Source organism: Cyprinus carpio, chromosome B24, assembly GCF_018340385.1.
Source record: "Cyprinus carpio isolate SPL01 chromosome B24, ASM1834038v1, whole genome shotgun sequence".
Lineage (NCBI taxonomy): Eukaryota > Metazoa > Chordata > Actinopteri > Cypriniformes > Cyprinidae > Cyprinus > Cyprinus carpio.
Window position 1 is genome coordinate 2,376,173 of NC_056620.1, and position 23,897 is coordinate 2,400,069.

A 23,897-nucleotide genomic window follows, 5' to 3' on the forward strand; every position below is an offset into this window, starting at 1 on the left:
AAAGTATCTGCTCTTCACTAGTAATGAAGATTTATTACTTTCTGTAGCATCTGCAAGATGTCAGGCTTACGTCAGATGATGTATATTGTACAGAAATGTTTTGCTGATGACACACACACACTGCAGACATGTTGGTTTGGACAGGAACCTCCATATGGGTCTCATTAGGAGCGAATCCTCAGTTAGGAGTGAACAGGCTGCTGACTGGAGTAAAGCAACGCTTAATGCATTTCATGATGTGAACGAGAAAGAATTCAATATTTCTCTCTCTCTTTGTATACTTATAATCCCATTTAAATTTATAAACAAGTCAAAAGTAATCTGAAAGAAACCCAAAAGTAGTCAGAATGCATTGCCTAAAATTAGTAATCTACAGTAGATTCAATTATTGACTAAAAGTTTCATCATGTTATTAGTAACCAGTAAGTAATCTACCCTGCACTACTCATAAATATGATCTTTCTGACATGATTTGAATGCACCATTAGAAAAATGCTAAAAATATTAATATTGCTTGACGACAAAGTCATTCTTAAAACATTTACGAAAAAAGTGTTTTTTTTTTATTTGTTTATTTGACAAGCAGCAGAATCATGTTTGTCACCTCATATTTGTTTTTATATCTTGAAAGTAAATGCAATTATCAGTATACCGGTTTTATTACAATAGTTCTTTGACTTTGATACATTAAAAAAAGAATACACACAACAACTGCAACGTGAGAAAAGAAAAGCGTGGTTGTTTTTCGGCCGTTCCTCAAACACTTCACCTGTTCTGCTCTATGCGATGCATTTCATTCACTTTACGTCTAAAAATGAATTATCCTCTTACGTTCGAGTAGCTATAGGCAATTTCTTATTTCATAGACGCCCTGGGCGTGGCACTGGTGATGTAAACAGCATAAAATCATTGGGGGTGCTTTTGATGACTGTCCAGCTACTCGGAGGCCCTTTTTAACAAAGATGGAGGCACAGAGTCCCGATTCGATCCGATGGTTGAGTGCCGGAGCCAGCCAGAGCCGAAAATAAAAGACATGTTTACCGTTCACGCTTAACAGCGTTTTTTTTGTTTATTTTCTATCATTAAATTAATATGTTTTTATGCGACATAGCTGTACTCGTCCGCGGAGCTCTGGCTTCGCTCGATGTACTGCTTGTCGATAAGAACCTCAATGCACTTCTTGATCATGCTGATGCTCGGGTTGAATCTCGCTTTGGATTGGTTGATTACCTGCAGGAATAAGCACACACAAACACAGTTAGGCTGCTTATATTCGGGACAGCACACGCTCATATTGAGGTTATCTGTTCTGCAGTATGTTATAGTATTGCAGTACATATCAAATCTGCAGTATATAGTACATGTGAGAAGACACGAGTAATAATGCTAAAAATTCAGCTTTGCATCACAGGAATAAATTACATTTTACAATATATTCAAATAGAAAATAGTTCTTTCAAACTGTAATATTATTTCACAATATTTTTGTTGTATTTCTGTTTTTTATATATCAAATAATTCCAGTCTTGGTGAGCAGAAAAGACTTTAAAACATTAAAAACATGTAAACATCATAATGTTTCCATTACAATTATTAAACAGTTACTATGCAATTACTATATTACTACATTTTCTAAAATATACATTTCCAGTCCTGGATGCTGATTGGTACGGAAGTTCTAAGCGGCCATCCATTATAATTTTTTTCCTTTTTGTTTTCTCGTTATAACGACTTAATTTTCTCGTTATCTCGACATAACGAAAGTCGTTATGTTTAAATGGCATGTTTAAATGGCAACACCGCGCCATTAGAGCTGCTTGGATTAAACTCACTTTTAATTTTCCCTTTATATGAAATAAAATTATATATAATTTGTAATTTGTAGTAGTCATAATGTGGCAGATATCATGTGTGTTACAAGCTTCTGTTTGAAAAGAGCGTTCATGTGTACGTGTAGTGTATGTGTGTGTGTGTAGAAAAAAACCATTACAACATTACAGAACAAAACTGAATTAAATTAGCCTTGTAGTAGGATTTTACATATACATCACATTTCTCATCAATATGGTTAACAATAAAGATTAGTAATAAGGAAAAGAAGCACATCAGCCTACATCGTTAAATCCCGTCCTACTGTAGATAAACAGAACATCTCCGCTTATTAACTACCTAATCATTAAATTAAAATAAATTTAAATTTAATCATGAGCCTAAAAGAAGCACAAATATAATAGATATTGGTGCAACAGAATACAGTGATGTCAACCTTGGTTTTTGATAAGCAGTTTTATGATGAAACTGGAATGCGTTGGGTGAAACTCATGCATCTAGGCAGGAACTTAATACACAAAACTCATATTGATTCAAGCATTTACATTTATGAATTAATTAAATGTCAGTAATAAACAAGACTGCACAAATTATAGCGATCACGAGGAAGGTCCGCGTACAGTAAAGTGGATAGTATACAACACACCCATCAGTTATATCAGGTCTATATGCCACCTGCTGGCGCAGTTTTGTAAAATTCTTAGAGAAAATTAGGTAGTTATAACGGGGAAAACGAACTTCGTTATGTCGCGGATAACGAGGAAAATTAAGTCGTTATAACGAGGGGGGGGGGGAAAACGAACTCGTTATGTCGAGATAACGAGAAGATTAAGTCATTATAACGAGAAAACAAAAAGAAAATAAATTATAATGCATGGCCGCTTAGAACTTCCGTAGATTGGTCAATACAGTGATATTATATATATAATATATATATATATATTATATTTTTTTTTTATACTATTTTCTCTGGACTTTTTCACAGATCCCTGGAACCCATCTTGGAACTACACTTTTGTTTTATTTATTTTTAATAATAATAATAATAATAATAATAATAAGTAGCCTAAGTTAAATATATACAGTTTGCAGTATGTTAATGCTCTGATCATAAGCTTACATTCAGATATACGTTCTGTGCTTTCAGTGTCTGATCATATATTCTTTAAATAAAATTGTATGGTTATATCTGGTTTTATTGAGATTTTTTAGGAATTGTAATGACTGTGATGATAAGGATTTTAATTTTTTGGCTTTTTCAGCAAAGCTTGTGAACAGATTAAAGTTGCAGACTCTGTAATCCATATTTCCGCAGTAAGATCAGCCTTCCTGCAAGATAATAAAGCAAGGAAAACCTGCCTCGACTGCACCACTGTGTTCTTGACTTACTGTGTATATTACAATCAATGAATAAACGCTGGACAGGTTAAATTGTTATTTAATATCCAACAAATTGAAAGGTTGAATGCTGCCATTGTTATGAGCCATTTTCCGGCTGAAGATGTGTTTGTATTTGATGCGGTTTGTTCCGAAGCGATGAGAAGCACATGCACTAACAGAGAAATCCACACTCAGTCACACAAACACCAGGAGCGCCAGCCCATAATCAAATCTGTCTCATAATTCACAACTGCGTTCGTCCTTCATTTACGGTAAACAGCTGAAGAAATCAGTAAATGTTTCATGTCATTACCACAGCTTTGACTAATCTGATCAATTTATTTTGATCAAACTGTGGTTTTGCATGTAGTAATATTTTAGCTATTAAAGCCTGTTTAAGCCACAGCATAGAAAAGGCAACAGTGACTTTTTATCTCACAATTCATACTCAAAAATTTATGAAAAAAGAGTCTGATTTTGTTTTGGTGTAAACAAGTTTCCATGTTTAGTTGAGCACCTGGAGAACTCGTGTTTCTGATTTCCCCTTTAGTTAAAAAACGTCATTGGTGCAGTGTGTCAAAGCGCAAGGATAACACAGAAGAGGATGAAACAGCAGAAGAACAACATTTGTAAAATTGTATTTGTTAAATTTGTAATTATAATGAAAAATTCAGATCAACTTTGAGCAAAGTTGAAATAGATCCCAAAACAGTTGTTAAGAATATACACCACAGTTTAAAAGTTTGGGGTCAGTACATTTTTATTCTGTCTTTTTTTTGAAAGAAATTAAAACTATTATTCAGCAAGGATGTATTAAATTGTTAAGAAGTGATCGCAAAGATTTATATTGTTAGAAAATATTTATATTTTGAATAAATGCTGTTCTTTTTAACTTTTTATTCATCAAAGAATCCTGAAAAAAGTATTGGAGTTTCCAAAAATATATTTGGCAGCACAACTGTTGATAATTCTAATAATAAATCAGAATATTAGAATGATTTCTGAAGGATCATGTGACACTTTATACTGGAGTCATGATGATGGAAATTCAGCTCTGCATTACAGAAATAAATTATATCTTAAAGGATATTAAAAAAGAAACAATTATTTTATATTGCAATAACATTTTGCAAGATTACTGTTTTTTTCTGTATTTTTGTTTAAATAAATGCAGCCTTGATGAGCAGAAGAAACTTCTTTAAAAACATTACAAGTCTTACTGATCCCAAACTTTTGACCGATATCATAAAGAAAATAATGAAGAAAATAAAAGTCGTCGTCTATTTTAGGGTCATTATATATCAAAAATATAGCATCATTTTAAGAAAATAACTCACATTTTCCCACAAATGATCATTATTGTAATATAATAAGATAAATCATTCAATTTGCAAGTAAAAATTATTGTAGTATTTCAATTTAATTTCCTGTATGCGGATTTTAACCAAATCTGGTCAGAAACAATGACTTTTTCACACATTTTATCCTCTCGTATACTGCAAAGATCTTTGATGAGATCTCCCAAAACGGGCTTCTCTGTCTTCATGAAAACGCAGTGATTTTGGGGTCAAATATGACCCAGCTCACCCGTGTGCACCATTCCCTCTTCATTCGCTGTTCAGAAGAGACGAACAGTGTTCAGCTTGTCTGTGACTCGGGGAAGAACAGAGCGAGTTCACTGCCAAATGTGTGTGTGAGCAGTAAAAACAGCCTCATCACAGTTTTGTTGTGTAACAGGCCGTGTTGGACGTGTTCTGACAGCAGTCTCGGTCAAAGTCTCTCACTTCCCTGAGATTATTGTGCACAGAGTCTGATCTCTGCGTCAGGTACCCCACACACACACACACACACACACACTCCTGTACACCTTACACGCTTGCTTTAGCGTCTGAAGCAGAAGAGAACCCGTCTTCTCACCTCCTGTATGAGGGCGTTGTGTCTCAACACTTTCCTGGCTTTCATAATCCTCACTATAGCAGCCTGTAAATACATCTTCCTGTCTTCATCCACGGCACTCCTCGTCTGCTCCAGCTCCTGACGCACACAGATAACATCACAGCGTTTACACGACTCGATATATAACAGGATCAGCACATGACATCTGCTCAACACAGGCTTCATTTGAAAGTTATGTTTTGCCACAATTAATGTTTTAAATCTTTAATCTTTAAGTCTTTAATAAAACCCTACAATTAGACAAATGCATTGACCTAAGAAATATTTAGCGTTTTTCTTATTTTTAGTGCCGTCAAATGATTAATCACGATTGATCGCTTCCAAATTAAAAGTTTTTGTTAATATAATGCTGTGTCCCTGCAGCACAGAAGCAGTCTTAAGTCGCTGGGGTATATTTGTAGCAATAGCCAACAATACATTGTATCAGTCAAAATTATCAATGTTTCTTTTATGCCAAAAATCATTAGGATATTAAGTAAAGATCATGTTCCATGAAGATATTTAGTAAATTTCCTACCGTAAATATATCTAAACTTAATTTCTGATTAGTAATATGCATTGCTAAGAACTTCATTTGAACAACTTTAAAGATGATTTTCTCAATATTTAGATTTTTTTGCACCCTCAGATTCCAGATTTTCAAATAGTTGTATCTCAGTCAAATATTAAAATCTCAATTTTCAAAAATTGACACTTATGACTAGATTTTCAAATAGTTGTATCTCAGTCAAATATTAAAATCTCAATTTTCAAAAGTTGTTATTTGTGTATTTATTATATATGTATATGTATATTGTATTTACATATACATATGTATATTATATGCATTTAGTTATTTTATATATATAAGTAAATTTTTTTTATAAAAAATATATACACGCATATGTGTGTATTTACACATACATAATAAATATACACAGTGCACACAGACATGTGTAAACAAAAAACTTTTATTTTGGATGTGATTAATCATTTGACAGCTCTACTTATTTTATATTTCTTCTATACATACAGGATACAATATGTGTCTTCATATTTCAGGCATCTTGTCTGCAAACATATTCTGAACTTATTTTTCATGCGTGCTGCTCTTTGAATAAATCTCTAACCAGATTTAGCATGTTTTTGGTGTTAATCATGAACCGGTCAAACGACAAAGAGACTCTGTACCTGTGGCGTGTCTTTCTGCATCGATGTTGTGATCTTGAACTTTGTTCTTTTGCTGGTGAAACTCATAATTAGGGAAAACGTGGATTCGGCTTCGATCTCCTCCTGGAGGAAAGGAGACAGCGTTATGATAAATCAGTTAAGAGTTTGATTGAAAGTCAAGCCACAGATGCAGCTGATCTCAGACTCACCTTCTGCGAGTCGTGGCTGATCATCTTGACGTCCAGCAGGGATTTAATGGTCTTCTGGAGCTCCTTCTCGTTCATCTGCGTGCTGTCCTGCAGTTCTTTGTAGCTCACAGTCTCGCCGTTGTTGAAGGCCAGCAGCACGGCCATCTGATAGGTGGTCACCACCGCCACGTACGGCTTGGACAGATAGTTCATCTTTACCTCTCCTGATAGACACAAGAAGCAGTGTTGATAGAAAAACAAAAACTTTCTCTGGCCTTTATAATTAAACAGGCTGTTTTAGCAGCTGCCCCTTTAAGACGTTATTATGTAAATGTCCTCTGTTATTATTGGCTTATCATTGTGCGTGTAAAATGAGCAGCAAAATCCTTTTATATAAATGTGGGCAGTCTTATTGTTAATCTTTTCCCAATTGATTGTGATGTCAAAACAGAGGTAATTTCTAAATGTTTTCAATTTCATTATTTTAATAATTACTTATCACTTCATTATCTGGGGGGCTTTTCTCAGTTAATACTGATATATGCAGTTAATTATATGCAATTAATTACATGCAATTAATTATATGCAATTATATATATGCAATTATATATATGCAATTAATGCAATTAATTCATTTTATTAAGTCAGCATATCATTTAATAAATAAATTTACTCCATTAACAGCCCTAATATTATATATCTACAACTAAAACTAAAGTAAATATCTAAACAGAATATTTGGAAAAATAATAGAAATGACAGCTTGAACTAATATTAAAACTGAAACTATAAAAATAACATGAAAATAAAAGGTAACACTTTAAAAAAAGGTTTCAGGATAGACTAGAAAGGGTTTGCAGAGCTTTAAAGATGATTAAATATAAGATTAACTGGTTTGGTCACCACGTATATATTTCATATTTCAATTAGTTATTTCATAAACTTCACAACTTTACTATTAATCTAAAATGTGGACAGCTGTAAAGATAAAGAATGAGTCGGTATGTTCAAACCTTTGGGATGTGAGGGTTTACAGTATTGGTGTTTTCAATCAATGCTGATTCATTTTAATAAGCAGTTTGAGAATCAGAAAAGGTGGTGATCAGAAGTTATTAAAAAAGATTTTATTGACCTTCATCTTCCAAATGAACACTAAAGTTTAGGGTCTGTAATATTATTTTTTTTAAGTTAATACTTTCACTGAGCTTTGCCATCACAGGAATACATTTTAAAATACATTAAAATATAAAACAGTTATTTTAAATTGTTATAATTTTTAAATAGTAATATGTCCAAATAAATGCAGAAAAAAATGCAAAAATAAAAAGCTGCAAATAAAATAAAATAAAAAAACATTTTAAATTAAATTAAATTAAATGTTAAATTAAATTAAATTAAATTTTAAATGAAATTATTAAACTAAATTAAATTATTAAAGTAAATAAAATTAAATTAAATTAAATTTAAAAAAATTAAATTACATTTTTAATAAAAAAAAAATAATAATAATAAAAAATAAAATAAAATAAAATTTTAAATTAAATAAAATTTTAAATTAAATAAAATTTTAATAAAAATAAAATAAAATAAAATAACAATAAATAAATAAAATAAAATAATAATAAAATAAAATAAAATAAAAATCTTTCCGACGCCAAACTTTCGAAGTGTAGTGTATGTCTCTATATGACTGACGTTACCTGTGCAGAGATAATGCAGCCAGGTCAGCTTCCTTCCGCTGAAGTGCTGGTTATAAAACAACTCAAACTGCAGAAAGAAGACATCAGTTAAATCAGCGTCACCTACTTTCATAATGAAATGCATGTTCAGCTCTCAGCACATGAAGGAAGCTTTGCTCTTGCCCCTAATCGTGACAGATCGTGTTTTGGAGCTTGTTGACAGGGCAGCTTACCATCTGTACACTTTTCTCCAGCTCCTGCGGGATGGCAAACGTGGAAGAGGGAACATGTGTGAGGGGCCACGCGCCTGCCTGAAACACATACGAGCACATCAGCTCACAACCAGCACACATTCAACACATGCAAAAACGTCATTTTTCACCCTTACATATGTCAATAACCTCTGTTATGCCTGGCTTACAATTGTGCATCAAAATGAGTAGCAAAATCCCTTGATATATATATATATAAATAAATAAATGCGGACAGTCATATTTATTTAATTAGTTTTATAATTTAATAAACAACTTAATTATTTTAATAATTACTATATTATTGTAATTATTTGCAGATGTGTGTGTGATTGCATTATAATAATATCATAATAATAACCCTAACCCTACATATATAATTATTTAATTATGTATTTATTTATTACTATATAATTATGACATGATTGATATTAAAATTCTGAATGTTTAAACTATGTATATAATTTTTTTTTTTTTAATCAGCATACAATGTCATTTATTTGACTATATGTTTTGATTAAATAAAAATCCAATAACAGCCCTAATATTATAGACAAACATGTTTTTGCAACTTTGTTTCAGTAAATTTGGTTTGGATTTATAAACTGCAAATCTGACCACTTACAAAAATAACAACACACACTTCTCAATATAGCCTTCATATCCACAGCACAAATATATAAATACATACAGTACAGACCAAAAGTTTGGAAACATTACTATTTTTAATGTTTTTGAAAGAAGTTTCTTCTGCTCATCAAGCCTGCATTTATTTGATCAAAAATACAGAAAAAACAATAATATTGTGAAATATTATTACAGCTTAAAATAATAGTTTTCTATTTGAATATACTTAAAAAAAAAAAATTATTCCTGTGATGCAAAGCTGAATTTTCAGCATCATTACTCCAGCCTTCAGTGTCACATGTAACATCCAGTCTATCACATGATCATTTTAGAAATCATTCTAATATTCTGATTTATTATGAGTGTTGGAAACAGTTCTGCTGTCTAATATATTTTGATGAATAAAAGGTTAAAAAGAACTGCATTTATTCAAAATAAAATATAAAATTCTAATAATATATATTCTAATAATATATTTTCTTTACTGTCACTTTTTATCAATTTAACACATCCTTGCTGAATAAAAGTATTGGTTTTATTTAAAAAAAAGAAAGAAAAAAAAAATTACTGACCCCAAATTACTGACCAGTAGTGTATATTGTTATTACAAAATATTTATATTTTAAAAACATAGCTTCTTTTTTTTTTTTTTTTATTTTTACTTTTTATTCATCAAAGTATCCTAAAAAAGTATCACATGTTCTGAAAAAATATTAAGCAGCAGAACTGTTTCCAACTTTGATAATGAATCATCATATTAGAATGATTTCTAAAGGATCATGTGATAATGATCCTAAAAATTCAGCTTTGCATCACAGAAATAAATGATAATTTAAAGTATAATACATTTAAAAACTATTATTTTAAATTGTAATAATATTTTACAATATTACTGTTTTTTCTGTATTTTTGATCAAATAAATGCAGGCTTGATGAGCAGAAGAAACTTCTTTCAAAAACATTAAAAATAGTAATGTTTCCAAACTATATATTATATATAATATATATATATATATATATAGATATATATATATATATATATATATATATATATATATATATATATATATATAAACTGATCAAATATGTCCTTCTCTCTTACCTGTAATACATAAATCTGGAAGCTGATGCCCAGGTCCACGACCGTCTCCTGGGTTTTGATGAAGTTGTTGAATTTGTTGTTGAGGTCGGTGCTGACGCTCATATCAGTGTACATTCTGTGCAGTTTGCTCGTGAATTCATAGCCACACGCTTGCTGTGAGGCAAAGGACAACAATAATGATAAAGGACAAGAAAAACCATGAAAGGTCTGCTAGCTTTAATCACACGAAACCCATCATCAGACCCATCCGCGGTTTACATGAGTCACATCTGTGAACATTTTAACACACTCTTCAAGAAAGACGGCTGTGTGAGAGACGCGCTGTACCTTCAGTTTGTTGATCATGGCTTCCTCGGAGTCCATAGATAATGAAAGTCCATGTATTAACCTCTTCGCAAGCATTCTGGCGTAAAACTAAGAACAAGCGACGGAATTAGAAAGCACTGCACACAAAATACTGAAAACACCACTAACACCAGACACAAAGTGTTAAAAAAAAAAACGTAAAGAAAGGAAGATGAGTAACATTTGATGACAAACTGTGATGTTGGCTTGGAAGCCTGGAAGTATAAAAATAGATTTAACAGCTTAAAGTTTGAAGGTTTTAATGTCAGCAAGACAGAAAGGAAGTCCCAGTTTTTTTCCTGTTCTCCTTCTACGATGTATTTAAATCGAGTCACGGCCTCACCTTCTGAAACACATCTTTATCATCTATGTATTTGAAGACCGTGATGAAGCTGGTCAGTTTGTCCTCGACTTCATTCTCCGTCATTCCTTTTGCAGATTTCTTCAGCAGATTGTCACAGTACTTGGCCAGCTGTGCCGCAGCACGAGAAACACCGGCAGAGGGAAAGCAGTGTTAATGATCTGACCGTGTGCGTTCATTCAGAGTTTATTTAGTCATCCTGATAAACAGTGATTACACACCAGCTCAGGCGCTTTGCAGATGGATTTGGGCTCTCTGTAGTTCACTACTGAAGTCAAGGCCTGGAGGAAATGAGCAGTACAATCACAAACCACAAACTCTTAATACCCCCTACTGGACTAAAGGGAGAAGGGTCATGAAGTTGGTAATATGCGGGTGCTAAGTAAGTATTATATTATCTTATGTTGTTATGTTATATTATATTATAATTATTATAGTTGCATTATATTACATATTAAAGTCAGAGGAGCAGGTGTAGCGGACGACTTATTTCAAGAAGATCTTTCATCCCTACGGCCATTATGCTGTTTGATAGCTCTTGTGTAAATTTTACAAAACGAAGGATATGTTGGGGCAATGGGTTTTGGGAATGCCTTGGATTTTTTTTTATTTATCTTTTTATTTTTATTATTGGATTTTCAAGGATCAGGTGTAATATTAAAGTCAGTAATCCTAGTTAATTACTATTTATTTTTAGGATTATGTGTAGTTATTAAATGCATGTCTTTTATCTATTTATTGGGTGTTTGCTTGTCTATGGTGTTTCTGGATGTGTGTGAACTACTGGATCAATGGATTTTAAATATAAAGTATTATCTATCTTATGTGTTGTTTTTGGATGTGTGTTATATATTTTATGATATTATATATATAATTTTTCTTTTTATTTTTGTTTAATCATTTAATGTTTATATTTTATGTTTTATTATATTTATTTATTTTGTATTATTAGTATTGATGCATTTGTATTCAAAGTATTGTTTAGTATATTGCATTACATTATATATTAATGATTTCTATAATTGCATTTGTATTATTTCAAAGTAATTCTGCTTTTAGTTATAATAACTGTTATAATAAGTTATAAGTTTTTATAGTTGTATTTTATATGTATTGATGTCTTTACTATCATTATGTTGTTTATTATATTACATTATATAGTAATAATTTCCATTACTGCATCTGTATTGTTTCGAAGTATTGATGTTTTTACTATCATTGTTATTTATACTACATTACATTATACTATATATAATTGCATTTGTGTTATTTTAAAAGTATTTAGGTTTTTACTATTAAATTACATTACATTACATTATATGTGACCCTGGACCACAAAACCAGTCATAAGTGTCAATTTTTCGAAATTGAGATTTATGCATCATCTGAAAGCTGAATAATAATCTCTCCATTGATGTGTGGTTTGTTAGGAGGACAATATTTGTCTGAGATACAACTATTTGAAAATCTGGAATCTGAGGGTGCAAAAAAATCTAAATATTGAGAAAATCATCTTTAAAGTTGTCCAAATGAAGTTCTTAGCAAAAATGAAGCTTTGATATATTTACGGTAGGAAATTTACTAAATATCTTCATGGAATATGATCTTTACTTAATATCCTAATGATTTTTGGCATAAAAGAAAAATCGATCATTTTGACCCATGCAATGTATTGTCTATTGCTACAAATATACCCCAGAGACTTAAGACTGCTTTTGTGCTCCAGGGACACATATTAAAAATGCAAAATTGCACTTATATTTCAAAATAATGAAGTATTTACCATCATTCTGAAAAACGGAAGAGAGTAAGTGTGTCTAAATGTCTGCTTGGTAGAGTATATACATTAGTAAATCCTTTATGAACCGCGTTGAAATGTAAGTGTACCTTATCAAGCGCACTCATGAAGTGTTGGTCCCCATTCAACACTGTGTTAATCAACTGGACAAATTTACTATGAACCTCCAACACCGACTCCACAAACTGGGTTGGCATCTGCAGCACAAAGATCAGAGGAAAACATCTGAGAGCACTGCAATTAATGCTACACACAAACCATTTTAAACATATACAAACAACTTACGTTTTCCTGAGAGAGGTTACTGGTGGCTCGGAGACCCTCGTCGTGGATGTGGACCTGGAGCTCCTGGATCATGTGAGGTAAGCCGCTGGACACGGCTCGCAGTAGCGTGTACATATTCGCCATATCTGAAACCAAACAAACCATCAGGACGTCCTGCAGCTATAACACGCGTACAAACATGAACCCATAAGCAGAAAGTGGTTGTAAGTGTAACTGAAGTGCTGACCGTCTCTCTTTTCCTGTCTGATGATATTCTGACACTCTCCGTGCAGGAACTGCAGGTGATCGGCCACCATCCTCTGCTGACATTCGTGGATGACTTTGGCGTAAGAGCTGGGGTGCAGATACTTCCGACATCTCACCTCCTCGTCTTTCAACCGGCCTAAAACCTGCCGAATCAGAGAGCATCAGGCTTCCTTTAGATCACAAGATATCAAACAGCAACATGCCGAACAGACTGGATGATCAGAAACATGTTTACGTAAACGCAAAAGATGCTGATGGAGAGGTTATGCAGCTAAACGGTTCCAGCATCTCACCTTCTCCATATACTGGGAGCAGTTGGACTCCTGCAGTAGATTGGAGGCTTCCTGTTTGTAATACTCTCCAGTTTTTGTCAGGAACGGCCCTTCAAAGACTTCCTGATAAAACTGGGTAAAGGGGAAAAAATGGTGTGGCCTTTAAATGAGATGCATGATTGCTGACACACAAACTCTAAGCATGCAAATATGTTCACAAATGTTTACGGTATATGTTTGAAAAAGTCTCTGCTGCTCACCAAGGCTGCATTAATTTGATCAAAAATACAGTATTGTGAAATATTATTACCATTTAAAGTAACTTTTCAATGTGAATATGTTAAAATGTAATTTATTGCTGTGATCGAAGCTGAATTTTCAGCAATTTATGCATTATTTTTCAATGAGGCAATCTTTTGCAGCATTAGAGATGTCTTTACTGTCATTTCTGATCAAAGTAATGCATGCTTGCTGAATTACAAATATTAGTTTTCTTTCAAAAAAAAAAAATCTGACGCAAACTTTTAAACAGTAGAGTACTAAAAAAAAATCTTTTTAATATTTACATAAAATATTATTGACGTTTCATGATTGCACAAACTAAAAAAAAAAAAAAAAAAAAACAACCAAGACAGAGACACTCACCTTTAGAGGAAACTTTTTCTTGTACTGTTCAACATGAACAAAGGAGTTGATAACCCCGTGGATTACCTTCTGATTTGGGTCCTCCCCACATCGGTCGCTATGGAAACAACATTGAAACTGAATAAGTCTGCAGATGTATCCTCAAACGATGTATAACAAAACATAATAAAAGAAACTGAACTTGGGTTTCGACTATGCAATCATAGAAATATGATGGAAAGTATCTGTGGTACCAAAGACTTCTGCTGTAGATCATTTGTAGTTTGTAGAAACAAACCGTAAATGCATTTACAGTAACACACAACAGAAACTACAAGCAAATGGGCAAATTGGTCTAAAAGCATAAACGTGAAGCTTGTATTTTTCAACAGCGCTTGTTTGAGCTACCGTGCAAATTAAATATTTCCCATAATTCAAGGCTATCCATTTAAGCCAGTCTTAGATGACGATCTAAAATCTTAAAATAGATTAAATATAAGATTTAAGGTTAGAGTACATTTTTTTTATTTTGAATTTTTGCTTATTTTTTATTGAAATTGTGTCTTTTTAATTTAATTTAAATTTTATTATACATTTTTTTGAAATTAATACAAATGTTTTGGGTTGAAGTATTTAAGCAGAAAACATTCCTTCTGTTTTAAAGTTGAACTTACTTCTTGATCTCCTTCAGGAGCATCCCGATCAGCATCGGCTGAAGGGGCTCAATCATTAACTTCCGCCACATGTCAAGTGCAAGCTAAAAACAACAATAAAAAATATTCTAACAAACCTTTATACTGTTTATGAAAGAATAAACACCAGAATTTGACATTTAAAATGTGCATAGCTTAATATCCAATCTGTTTACATAAAAAAAAAATCAGCTTGTGTCATAAGATACCTCTCCGATCTCCATCAAGGGCTCGTTCATATCCACTCCTCCGTATCCGTACTGCAGGTCTGCTTCGGTCAGCTTGTTCTTCTTAATAAACTGTGTGTTAAGGTACCTGCGGGAAATTCATGAAAGCACTCATTAAGGAAAAGCAGTCACTATTGTTTTAGATGAATAAGTGCATGTTGATGCACAATAAAGCCACAGTTGTTTTCACAGCTGACCCGGAGCAGCAGGACAGTGACGGGGTTCAGTCCAGCATGATGAAATCAAGCCCAAACTGACCACAGCACCTGGCGAGGCCGAGGTGTGCGCGCCAGAGAAACAATACCTTGTGCACTCAGAGCAGTGCATGAGAGCGAACCGTCAGAACCAGTACTAGTGAAATGTATGCAAATCAAGCAAATAAAATATTGTCCCTGAGTATTGTTTAATATCCCTCAAACAACAATATTAAAGCCTAGTCAGTGTATGTTCACAATGCACTTTTACCAAGAATGTACTATGCATGCTGTGCACAGTATGCAAATTCTCTGCATGCACAGAATAACCGGATTACCTACTATTACAAACACAGCAGGCACACTTCAGGAAATACTGTCTGTATCCCACAGTGCAATGCTTCACCTGCCATTTCAACACTTCCTAATGAACTAAAAGCAACATCAACTGTGATTTTAATCTCTCTTTGGTGGCATATATCAAAAGTTCACTCAATTTTACAAAAAACTAGATTAAGGACTGCAGAACTACTGTATTACTTTAAGTATTTATCTCTGATATGACAACTAGATTGAACGACCATTCAAAAGTTTGGGGTCAGTAAGACTTTTTTAAAAAGAAATTAATACTTTTATTCAGCACGGAGGCATTCAATTGAACAAAAGTGACAGTAAAAACATTTATCATGTTACAAAAGCAAATCAGCATATTAGAATGATTTCTGAAGATCATGTGACACTGAAGACTGGAGTAATGATGCTGAAAATACAGCTGCGCATCACAGAAATAAATTACATTTTAAAATACATTAAACTAGAAAAGTGATATTTTGAATTGCAATAATATTTCACAATATTACTGTTTTATTTATTCTTCTTCTACTTCAAATAAACGCAGTCTTGGTGAGCAGAACAGCCTTCATTCAAAAATATTAACACTTTTACAGACCCCAAACTTCTGAACGGTAGTGTCAACTAAATACCAACATACTATAGGTTTTATGTTACTACTTAATTGAAATCAAACCCATGAAAGTCTTAAACTAAGGTTAAACGTAAAATATCAATCATCTAATTCTTTGACATCCACTCAATCATGATAGAAACATGCATTAAATAAGCATTCACTCTTCAAGTATCACACCAGCATTAACACAAACACCATTTGCCAACCAAAAAAACTCAACAAAATTAAAAATGAACTAACCGTACTAAACAGAACTGCAAAAATAATTTCCAAAAACAGCAGGTTTTCCAAACACTCCTTATGAACTGATTATGTATAGTAGTCTCTTCACATTAAAGGGAACGCTCTGTCATCATTTACTCAAGCTGCTGAGTTTCTTTCTTCTATTTGATCTATTTATAGATATTTTGAAGAATGTTGGTAACCAAACAGGTTCCCGTAGTATTTTTCCCATACTGCACGGTTAACAACACTCTTCAGCATATCTTTTGTGTTCAACAGAAGAAACTCATGCAGGTTTGGAACAACTTCAAGGTAAGCGAACGATGACAGAACTTTCATTTTTGGATGAACTACCCCTTTAAACTCGGTAAGGGGAATTATATCACTGAACAGTATTGCACACATCATCTTTCATTTCCACAAGCGTTCCCTCCGCTGCAGTAGAGGAACGCACCTGTATAAGCAGTCCATGTACTCGGCGCCTTTGCTGTATTCCTCCCAGTATCTGTGATACATCACCAAGACCTTCTCCTCCGACTCCAGGACTCTCTGTAAGACACACACACACCTCAATGACGTGACATATCCACAGTTAAACCGTGATGACACCGGCCTGACCCACGAGCAGCTCACCTTGAACAACTGACGGACGTGATTTTCCAGAAACACCTTCGTCTCAGTGTACAGCTTTTCCCCTAAAGGCTCTGGATACGCAACACACAGCGCATAAATGTCACTGAAACTCTGTTAAGGAGATTTTAATGCAGGATACATGCGACTTACACTACTGCCATAAAAACATACAGTACAGACCAAAAGTTTGGAAACATTACTATTTTTAATGTTTTTGAAAGAAGTCTCTTCTGCTCATCAAGCCTGCATTTATTTGATCAAAAATACAGAAAAAACAGTAATATTGTGAAATATTATTACAACTTAAAATAATAGTTTTCTATTTTAATATACTTTAAAAAAATTATTTATTCCTGTGATGCAAAGCTGAATTTTCAGCATCATTACTCCAGCCTTCAGTGTCACATGTAACATCCAGTCTATCACATGATCATTTAGAAATCATTCTAATATTCTGATTTATTATGAGTGTTGGAAACAGTTCTGCTGTCTAATATATTTGATGAATAAAAGGTTAAAAAGAACTGCATTTATTCAAAATAAAAAAAAAAAATTCTAATAATATATATTCTAATAATATATTTTCTTTACTATCACTTTTTATCAATTTAACACATCCTTGCTGAATAAAAGTATTGATTTTATTTAAAAAAAAGAAAGAAAAAAAATTACTGACCCCAAATTACTGACCAGTAGTGTATATTGTTATTACAAAATATTTTTATTTAAAAACATAGCTTCTTTTTTTTTTTTTTTTTTTACTTTTTATTCATCAAAGTATCCTAAAAAAAGTATCACATGTTCTGAAAAATATTAAGCAGCAGAACTGTTTCCAACTTTGATAATGAATCATCATATTAGAATGATTTCTAAAGGATCATGTGATAATGATCCTAAAAATTCAGCTTTGCATCACAGAAATAAATGATAATTTAAAGTATAATAAATTTTAAAAACAATTATTTTAAATTGTAATAATATATCACAATATTACTGTTTTTTTCTGTATTTTTGATCAAATAAATGCAGGCTTGATGAGCAGAAGAAACTTCTTTCAAAAACATTAAAAATAGTAATGTTTCCAAACTTTTGGTCTGTACTGTACAATTTAAAAGAACTGATTTCTTATTTATTTCTGATTTGCTGCTCGAGAAACATTTCTGATTAGTAACCGCACTATAATGATTCTTCGATGAATAGCACAGCATTTATTTGAAATGTCTTCACTGTCACTTCTGATTAGTTTAATGCATTCTTGCTGAGTATTCATCTCAAAGCAGAAAGAAACGAAAACAAAACAAATATGCATTTGCTTAGGCATAAAAAGATTTTTTTTTAAACAATCTGATTACAAGAAACGGGGGAAAAAAAGAGGAAGCAGCAGTTTCATTGCACATCATCTAAACCAGGACAGAAGTGTGTCTACTGGAGCTGGATTCATCTCAGAGCAGGATACGAGAAGCGGTCGTTCCACGTTGCTCTCTCCACGTAATCAAGCATCACAACCGCTCTGATGGTCGTCAGGAGCTTGTTCCACGTCTCATCGAAATCCACCACCCGCGGCTTTAAGGACATGGTGCGTGGCTTCGGCGTTAACTGGGGGCAGAGACATGAAAACACGGGTGACTTCATGAAGTCATTACATCATTAGTGTTGTTATTGTTAACTTAAACCCAAAATACATTGTAATAAGTTGACGTTGAAGTACTAAATGTACTAAAAGTAAAACTGAAATCAATTAAAAGCTAAACTAATGAGAACAGCACATAACAAAATAAATTATCAAAGCATAAACTAAAATTAAAATGAAACGTTGAAGTACTAAATGTACTAAAAGTAAAACTGAAATATATACATATATATATAATACAAGCTAATTAAAAATATAGGGGTCAAAGATGAAAAGAGGTTTTCAAGCATGAAAATAAATGGATTTCAAGATTAAATATAGATTTATATTTTTTTTTTTATGTTTTTTTTTGAATGGTTTTAGATTATATTTTTTTTTTTTTTATTGAATTTTTTTTATGTAATAATAATGAAAATCTAGTCAGGCATATTTAGTTTAAGAATCATTAGATGAAATTAAAAGGCTCCTTTAAAGGATCACAGCGCAGCCCCTAAAATACTAATGATTTGTCATTTTAAATAACAAACAACTACGTTTTACCCTTTTTTTTGTGGGGGTAAACCTTACAATTTTTCTTTACCCAAAATTAAACCCATTTCAATCATTTAAAATAGAATACAATTAAGTATGCTCATTTTTTATTTTATTTTAAACACTTTTCTTATATTAAGTGTGTTGTTTCATTCATACATGAATATATCTGTAACTCTAAAGGACGACTGAATGTGATTTCACCCATTTTATTTTCACAAAAGTTATCTGAAACATTACTTTACTCGTATTTTATATGCTTTCCATGCATGTAAATTCACTTTTGCACTTATTTTTGTGGGACGCCTCATCTCTGACTCATAAACAAACACATTAACAGTATATAAGTAACACAGAAAGCATGCATTTCCATGACATCTGCGAGGATAAGTCCATGCACTTTATAGAGATCGCTCATAGGGATAAGACCGTGTGAAGTTCAGGTAAACAATAAGTGCAAGTTTTTCATTTCTGCAATCCTGTCATTTCATATAAACCTCCCCGTTCTCAATACTTCAGCACTAGTATCTCCAAATGAAAACCGCACGAGGCTTGTGTGTTTGGTGTGTGATTTCATGTGACAGGTCTGTCTGGGAGAGTTAGAAGACATGCTTCTACACTAAACCAGCACCAAAGCTCACTAACAACAACACATTCAATCAGAAATCATCATTAGAGCATCATAAAGACAGACCAACTCACTTCAGAGGCACATAACCTCAGTGTCAACATCCAATAAAGCTGTCAAACCACCTCCAAGTCTAAACATCTCCTGATCTACACAGAAATATCTCCATAACCAGTCAAAGCGAATGAGTTGACAACAAACCCACATCACAAAGACTTGATCTAAAAGAGAGTCACCCCCAAAACAGAAGTGCAGAGGCCTAGTTACATATCCATGACATGACTACATCAAAACAAAGGCTGCTGGGTAATTATAAGCACACGCGATTTAATAGCAACCGTGTATTGTGGTAAACAAACACACACGCGCGCGTGTTTACACGAGATCGGTGTGTTTGTGACAGAGACACAGTGTTCTGGAGCAGAACCAGAAGCTAGCGTCTGTGCTAACAGCAGCGCCGCTCGCTCACACACACTCACACACACTCACACACACCTGAGATTGAGAAAGCCCTGCTGAGCTGCGAGTCTCTGGCGGTCCGCAGGCTCGGGTGTGCCGGGTCCGGGTGTGCTGTCCGCGGGTCACTGTGTCTCAGCGGCGGGTTTGAAGTCAAGCTGTCAGGGCGCTAGATTCCTCTCTCTCCCTCTACACCTCTGCCATTGCCTCTCGCGGACTGCACCACTGCGTCAGCTGGAGGGGTGGACCAAAGCTGTTCAGGGTGGAGATAGTTATTAGAACTTTTAATATACGCGAGACGCTTAATATAGGTTAACTTAAGGACTTATATAGATATTATGTATGACTGGAGTAGGTGGTGCATAAAACGAATGATAATAACGCATAGCCGCTTTTACCGGACTCCCCCTTTTATTGGTGGTACGGCCTAAAAGTACGGCAGCTGTTGGCGGACATTAGTCGTGACAGAAGAGCTGTGAGATGAGATGGCATTATGGACTCGATTTTAAAGAAATGTCGCAAATCCGATTCGTTTAAACGATTCCAGACCCTCGATGGTTGCATTAACGATCAGTGTAGTACTTTTCCAGAAAGAAAAACGTTCGAAAAATACCTGCTTTTTGCATGTACTGTACTCATCAGGTGTGTTGCCAAGTTTTCAACTAAACAAATAGCCGATAACGAAACAGAAATAAATGTAATTCCGTCAAAAAGTCTCTATAATGGCTTTTCAGTCATTTTGAAGGTGGCATAAATTCATATTCCTTTAATACGTGTGGCCTTCTCACCTTAAAAACTGTGATGTGTTGTTTAAACTCAGTTGTATAGAACACAAAGATACAATTAAGCAACACACTAATAATAATTTTATCAACCTAGGTTACACAGCTTTTGTCTTTTTGTACATTGATAAAACATAAAACTGCTTCTGATGTACAAAAACAAGCATCAGAGATGCACAGAGCAACCTCCTGGGCTTCAACAGAGACTGATGATCTGATGATAGCTGCTCGCATCTCAGCTTGTCTAACAGACTTTTCTGAGTTGATGTCTTATCCCATCAGTGCTGAATGTAAAATAAGATGTAAAAAGGAGACTGTTCTTGTGAGTGCGGATCCTGATCTCCTATAGGCCTACTGATGATGCACCAAAATAAAAACAAACGCGTTGTAGAACTTACTTGATGAATAACCATCACCTTCTACTCAACCCTACCAAGACATATCTGCTTGTGACCCTCGATAGCTCTATTTCTTTTTCTATCTAATTTGTATTCTTTTTATTTATTATAAAAAGCCTTGCTAACAGGGACTTGACACGGCAGTTACATATCATTGCTCTTTGGTTTGATTGCTTCTATTGTCCTCATTTGTATGTTGCTTTGGATAAAAGTGTCTGCTAAATGCCTAAATGATTGGTGCACTACTCATATGTCATTTAAGACTGATTTTTTTGGCATTTATTGCCTTTTATTAGGACAGGACAGTAGTTTTTAGAAGGGAGTTGGGTTGAGGGGGGGGGGGGGGGGTGTGGTATGGGGAGGTGTCTGTGAGCCGGGATTTGAACTGAAGGATGCCTGAAGCACAATGGCGCTGTATACTGGTGACACACTGCCCACGAGGTTATTGGCACCGACAGACAAACACCTAATTCAGCAATTCTAATATTATTCATGAAATATATTGACATTCCAATGGCAAATTGTGTCTTTTATTGCTACAAACCGCATTGTTTACATGAGCAGGTGTGCTGTAGAAGTACACCCTGCTGAAAAAAAACAGCATATGCTGGTTAGGTATGTTTTGATGCTGGGATGCTGGTGTATACTGGTTTATGCTGGTCCTTTTGCTGGTTTATATTTTAAACCAGCACAAGGACCAGCATAAACCAACACAAGGACCAGCATAAACAAGCAAAAGACCAGCATAAACGAGCAAAGGACCAGCTTAAACCAGGACAAGGACCAGCATAAACCGGCACAAGGACCAGCATAAACAAGCAAAGGACCAGCATAAACCAGGACAAGGACCAGCATAAACCAGCACAAGGACCAGCATAAACCAGCACAAGGACCAGCGTAAACCAGCACAGGGACCAGCATAAACCCTCACAAGGACCAGCATAAACCAGCACAAGGACCAGCATAAACCCTCACAAGGACCAGCATAAACCAGCACAAGGACCAGCATAAACCAGCACATGGACCAGCATAAACCAGCACAAGGACCAGCATAAACGAGCAAAGGACCAGCATAAACGAGCAAAGGACCAGCATAAATGAGCAAAGGACCAGCATAAACCAACACAAGGACCAGCATAAACCGGCACAAGGACCAGCATAAACCAGCACAAGGACCAGCATAAATGAGCAAAGGACCAGCATAAACCGGCACAAGGACCAGCGTAAACCAGCACAAGGACCAGCGTAAACGAGCAAAGGACCAGCATAAACGAGCAAAGGACCAGCATAAACGAGCAAAGGACCAGCATAAACGAGCAAAGGACCAGCGTAAACCAGCAAAGGACCAGCATAAACCAACACAAGGACCAGCATAAACCGGCACAAGGACCAGCGTAAACCAGCACAAGGACCAGCGTAAATGAGCAAAGGACCAGCGTAAACAAGCACAAGGACCAGCATAAACCGGCACAAGGACCAGCGTAAACCAGCACAAGGACCAGCGTAAACCAGCAAAGGACCAGCATAAACCAGCACAAGGACCAGCATAAATGAGCAAAGGACCAGCATAAACCAACACAAGGACCAGCGTAAACCAACACAAGGACCAGCATAAACCGGCACAAGGACCAGCGTAAACCAGCACAAGGACCAGCGTAAACCAGCAAAGGACCAGCATAAACCAGCACAAGGACCAGCATAAACCAGCAAAGGACCAGCATAAACCAGCACAAGGACCAGCATAAACCAGCATCCCAGCGTCAAAACATACCTAACCATCATATGCTGTTTTTTCCAACAGTAATATCATTAGTAGTTAATCATAACGGACCAAGTAAGTAATGTTAAATGATTTAATGAATTAAAATTATTTTTATAACTTTCTGTCAAAAGTGTATAAAGATAGTGTATGCCTTATTTTGTGTAAATCATGCAAATGGCCTCAGACGACTTTGAAAAGTAAGTTTTGTCAAAAAACTCAAAGTGGCAGCAGGATGCATAGACTAGAGAATACTGTGTAAGAGGCTCTATTTTTTAAATAAAAAAAGAATAGAAATAGAACAGAGAGTGCTTTAGAGGGTCAAGAATAGATGTGTTTTAGCTGTTTCTTGAAGATGGCCAAGGACTCAGCTGCTTGGATTGAGTTGGGAACAGTTAATGTAAAAGTCTGTGATTTTGTGTCTCTTTCGGATGAATAATAAAGCATCGTTCACTTGCAGAATGCAAGCTTCTAGAGGAACATAAGTCTGAATTAATGAATTAAGGTAAAGGGGTGCAGAGCCAGTGCTGGTTTTGTAGGCAAACATTAATGCTTTGGATGGTACTATTATGAGCTCTTTAGGGGTAAAAAGGTACAAAGTTGTCTCTTTGAGGGTACAAAAAATTGTAGTGGTAATTTTCTGCCAGGACATTAATTAAATGATACATGTAAAACACAAATTCCT

The 23,897-nt window shown here is 34.4% G+C and overlaps 1 protein-coding gene across 1 annotated transcript; it reads right to left on the minus strand.

Annotated features, from left to right (window-relative positions):
• Positions 1-526: 526 nt before the first annotated feature.
• LOC109104257 (cullin-2) lies at positions 527-20,506 on the minus strand. The gene is made up of 21 exons (XM_042751770.1): positions 20,313-20,506; positions 18,485-18,624; positions 17,029-17,131; positions 16,850-16,944; positions 14,995-15,100; positions 14,768-14,850; positions 14,115-14,211; positions 13,491-13,601; positions 13,178-13,340; positions 12,952-13,076; positions 12,756-12,863; positions 11,090-11,149; positions 10,851-10,979; positions 10,490-10,576; positions 10,163-10,315; positions 8,416-8,493; positions 8,204-8,270; positions 6,525-6,727; positions 6,337-6,438; positions 5,128-5,244; positions 527-1,230 (listed from the first exon to the last, which is right to left on the minus strand). The coding sequence occupies exons 2-21, from the start codon at positions 18,601-18,603 to the stop codon at positions 1,099-1,101; spliced, it is 2,238 nt and encodes a 745-aa protein (XP_042607704.1). The 5' UTR covers positions 18,604-18,624; positions 20,313-20,506; the 3' UTR covers positions 527-1,098.
• Positions 20,507-23,897: the final 3,391 nt, after the last annotated feature.

Excerpts from the sequence above, each read along its gene's own strand:
- LOC109104257 (XM_042751770.1), bottom strand. The coding sequence starts at position 18,603 with ATGTCCTTAAAGCCGCGGGTGGTGGATTTCGATGAGACGTGGAACAAG. Across the intron at positions 8,271-8,415 it reads TGGAGAAAAGTGTACAGATG|TTTGAGTTGTTTTATAACCA; the intron begins GTAAGCTGCCCT and ends TTCTTTCTGCAG. Across the intron at positions 6,439-6,524 it reads TCAGCCACGACTCGCAGAAG|GAGGAGATCGAAGCCGAATC; the intron begins GTGAGTCTGAGA and ends CCTTTCCTCCAG.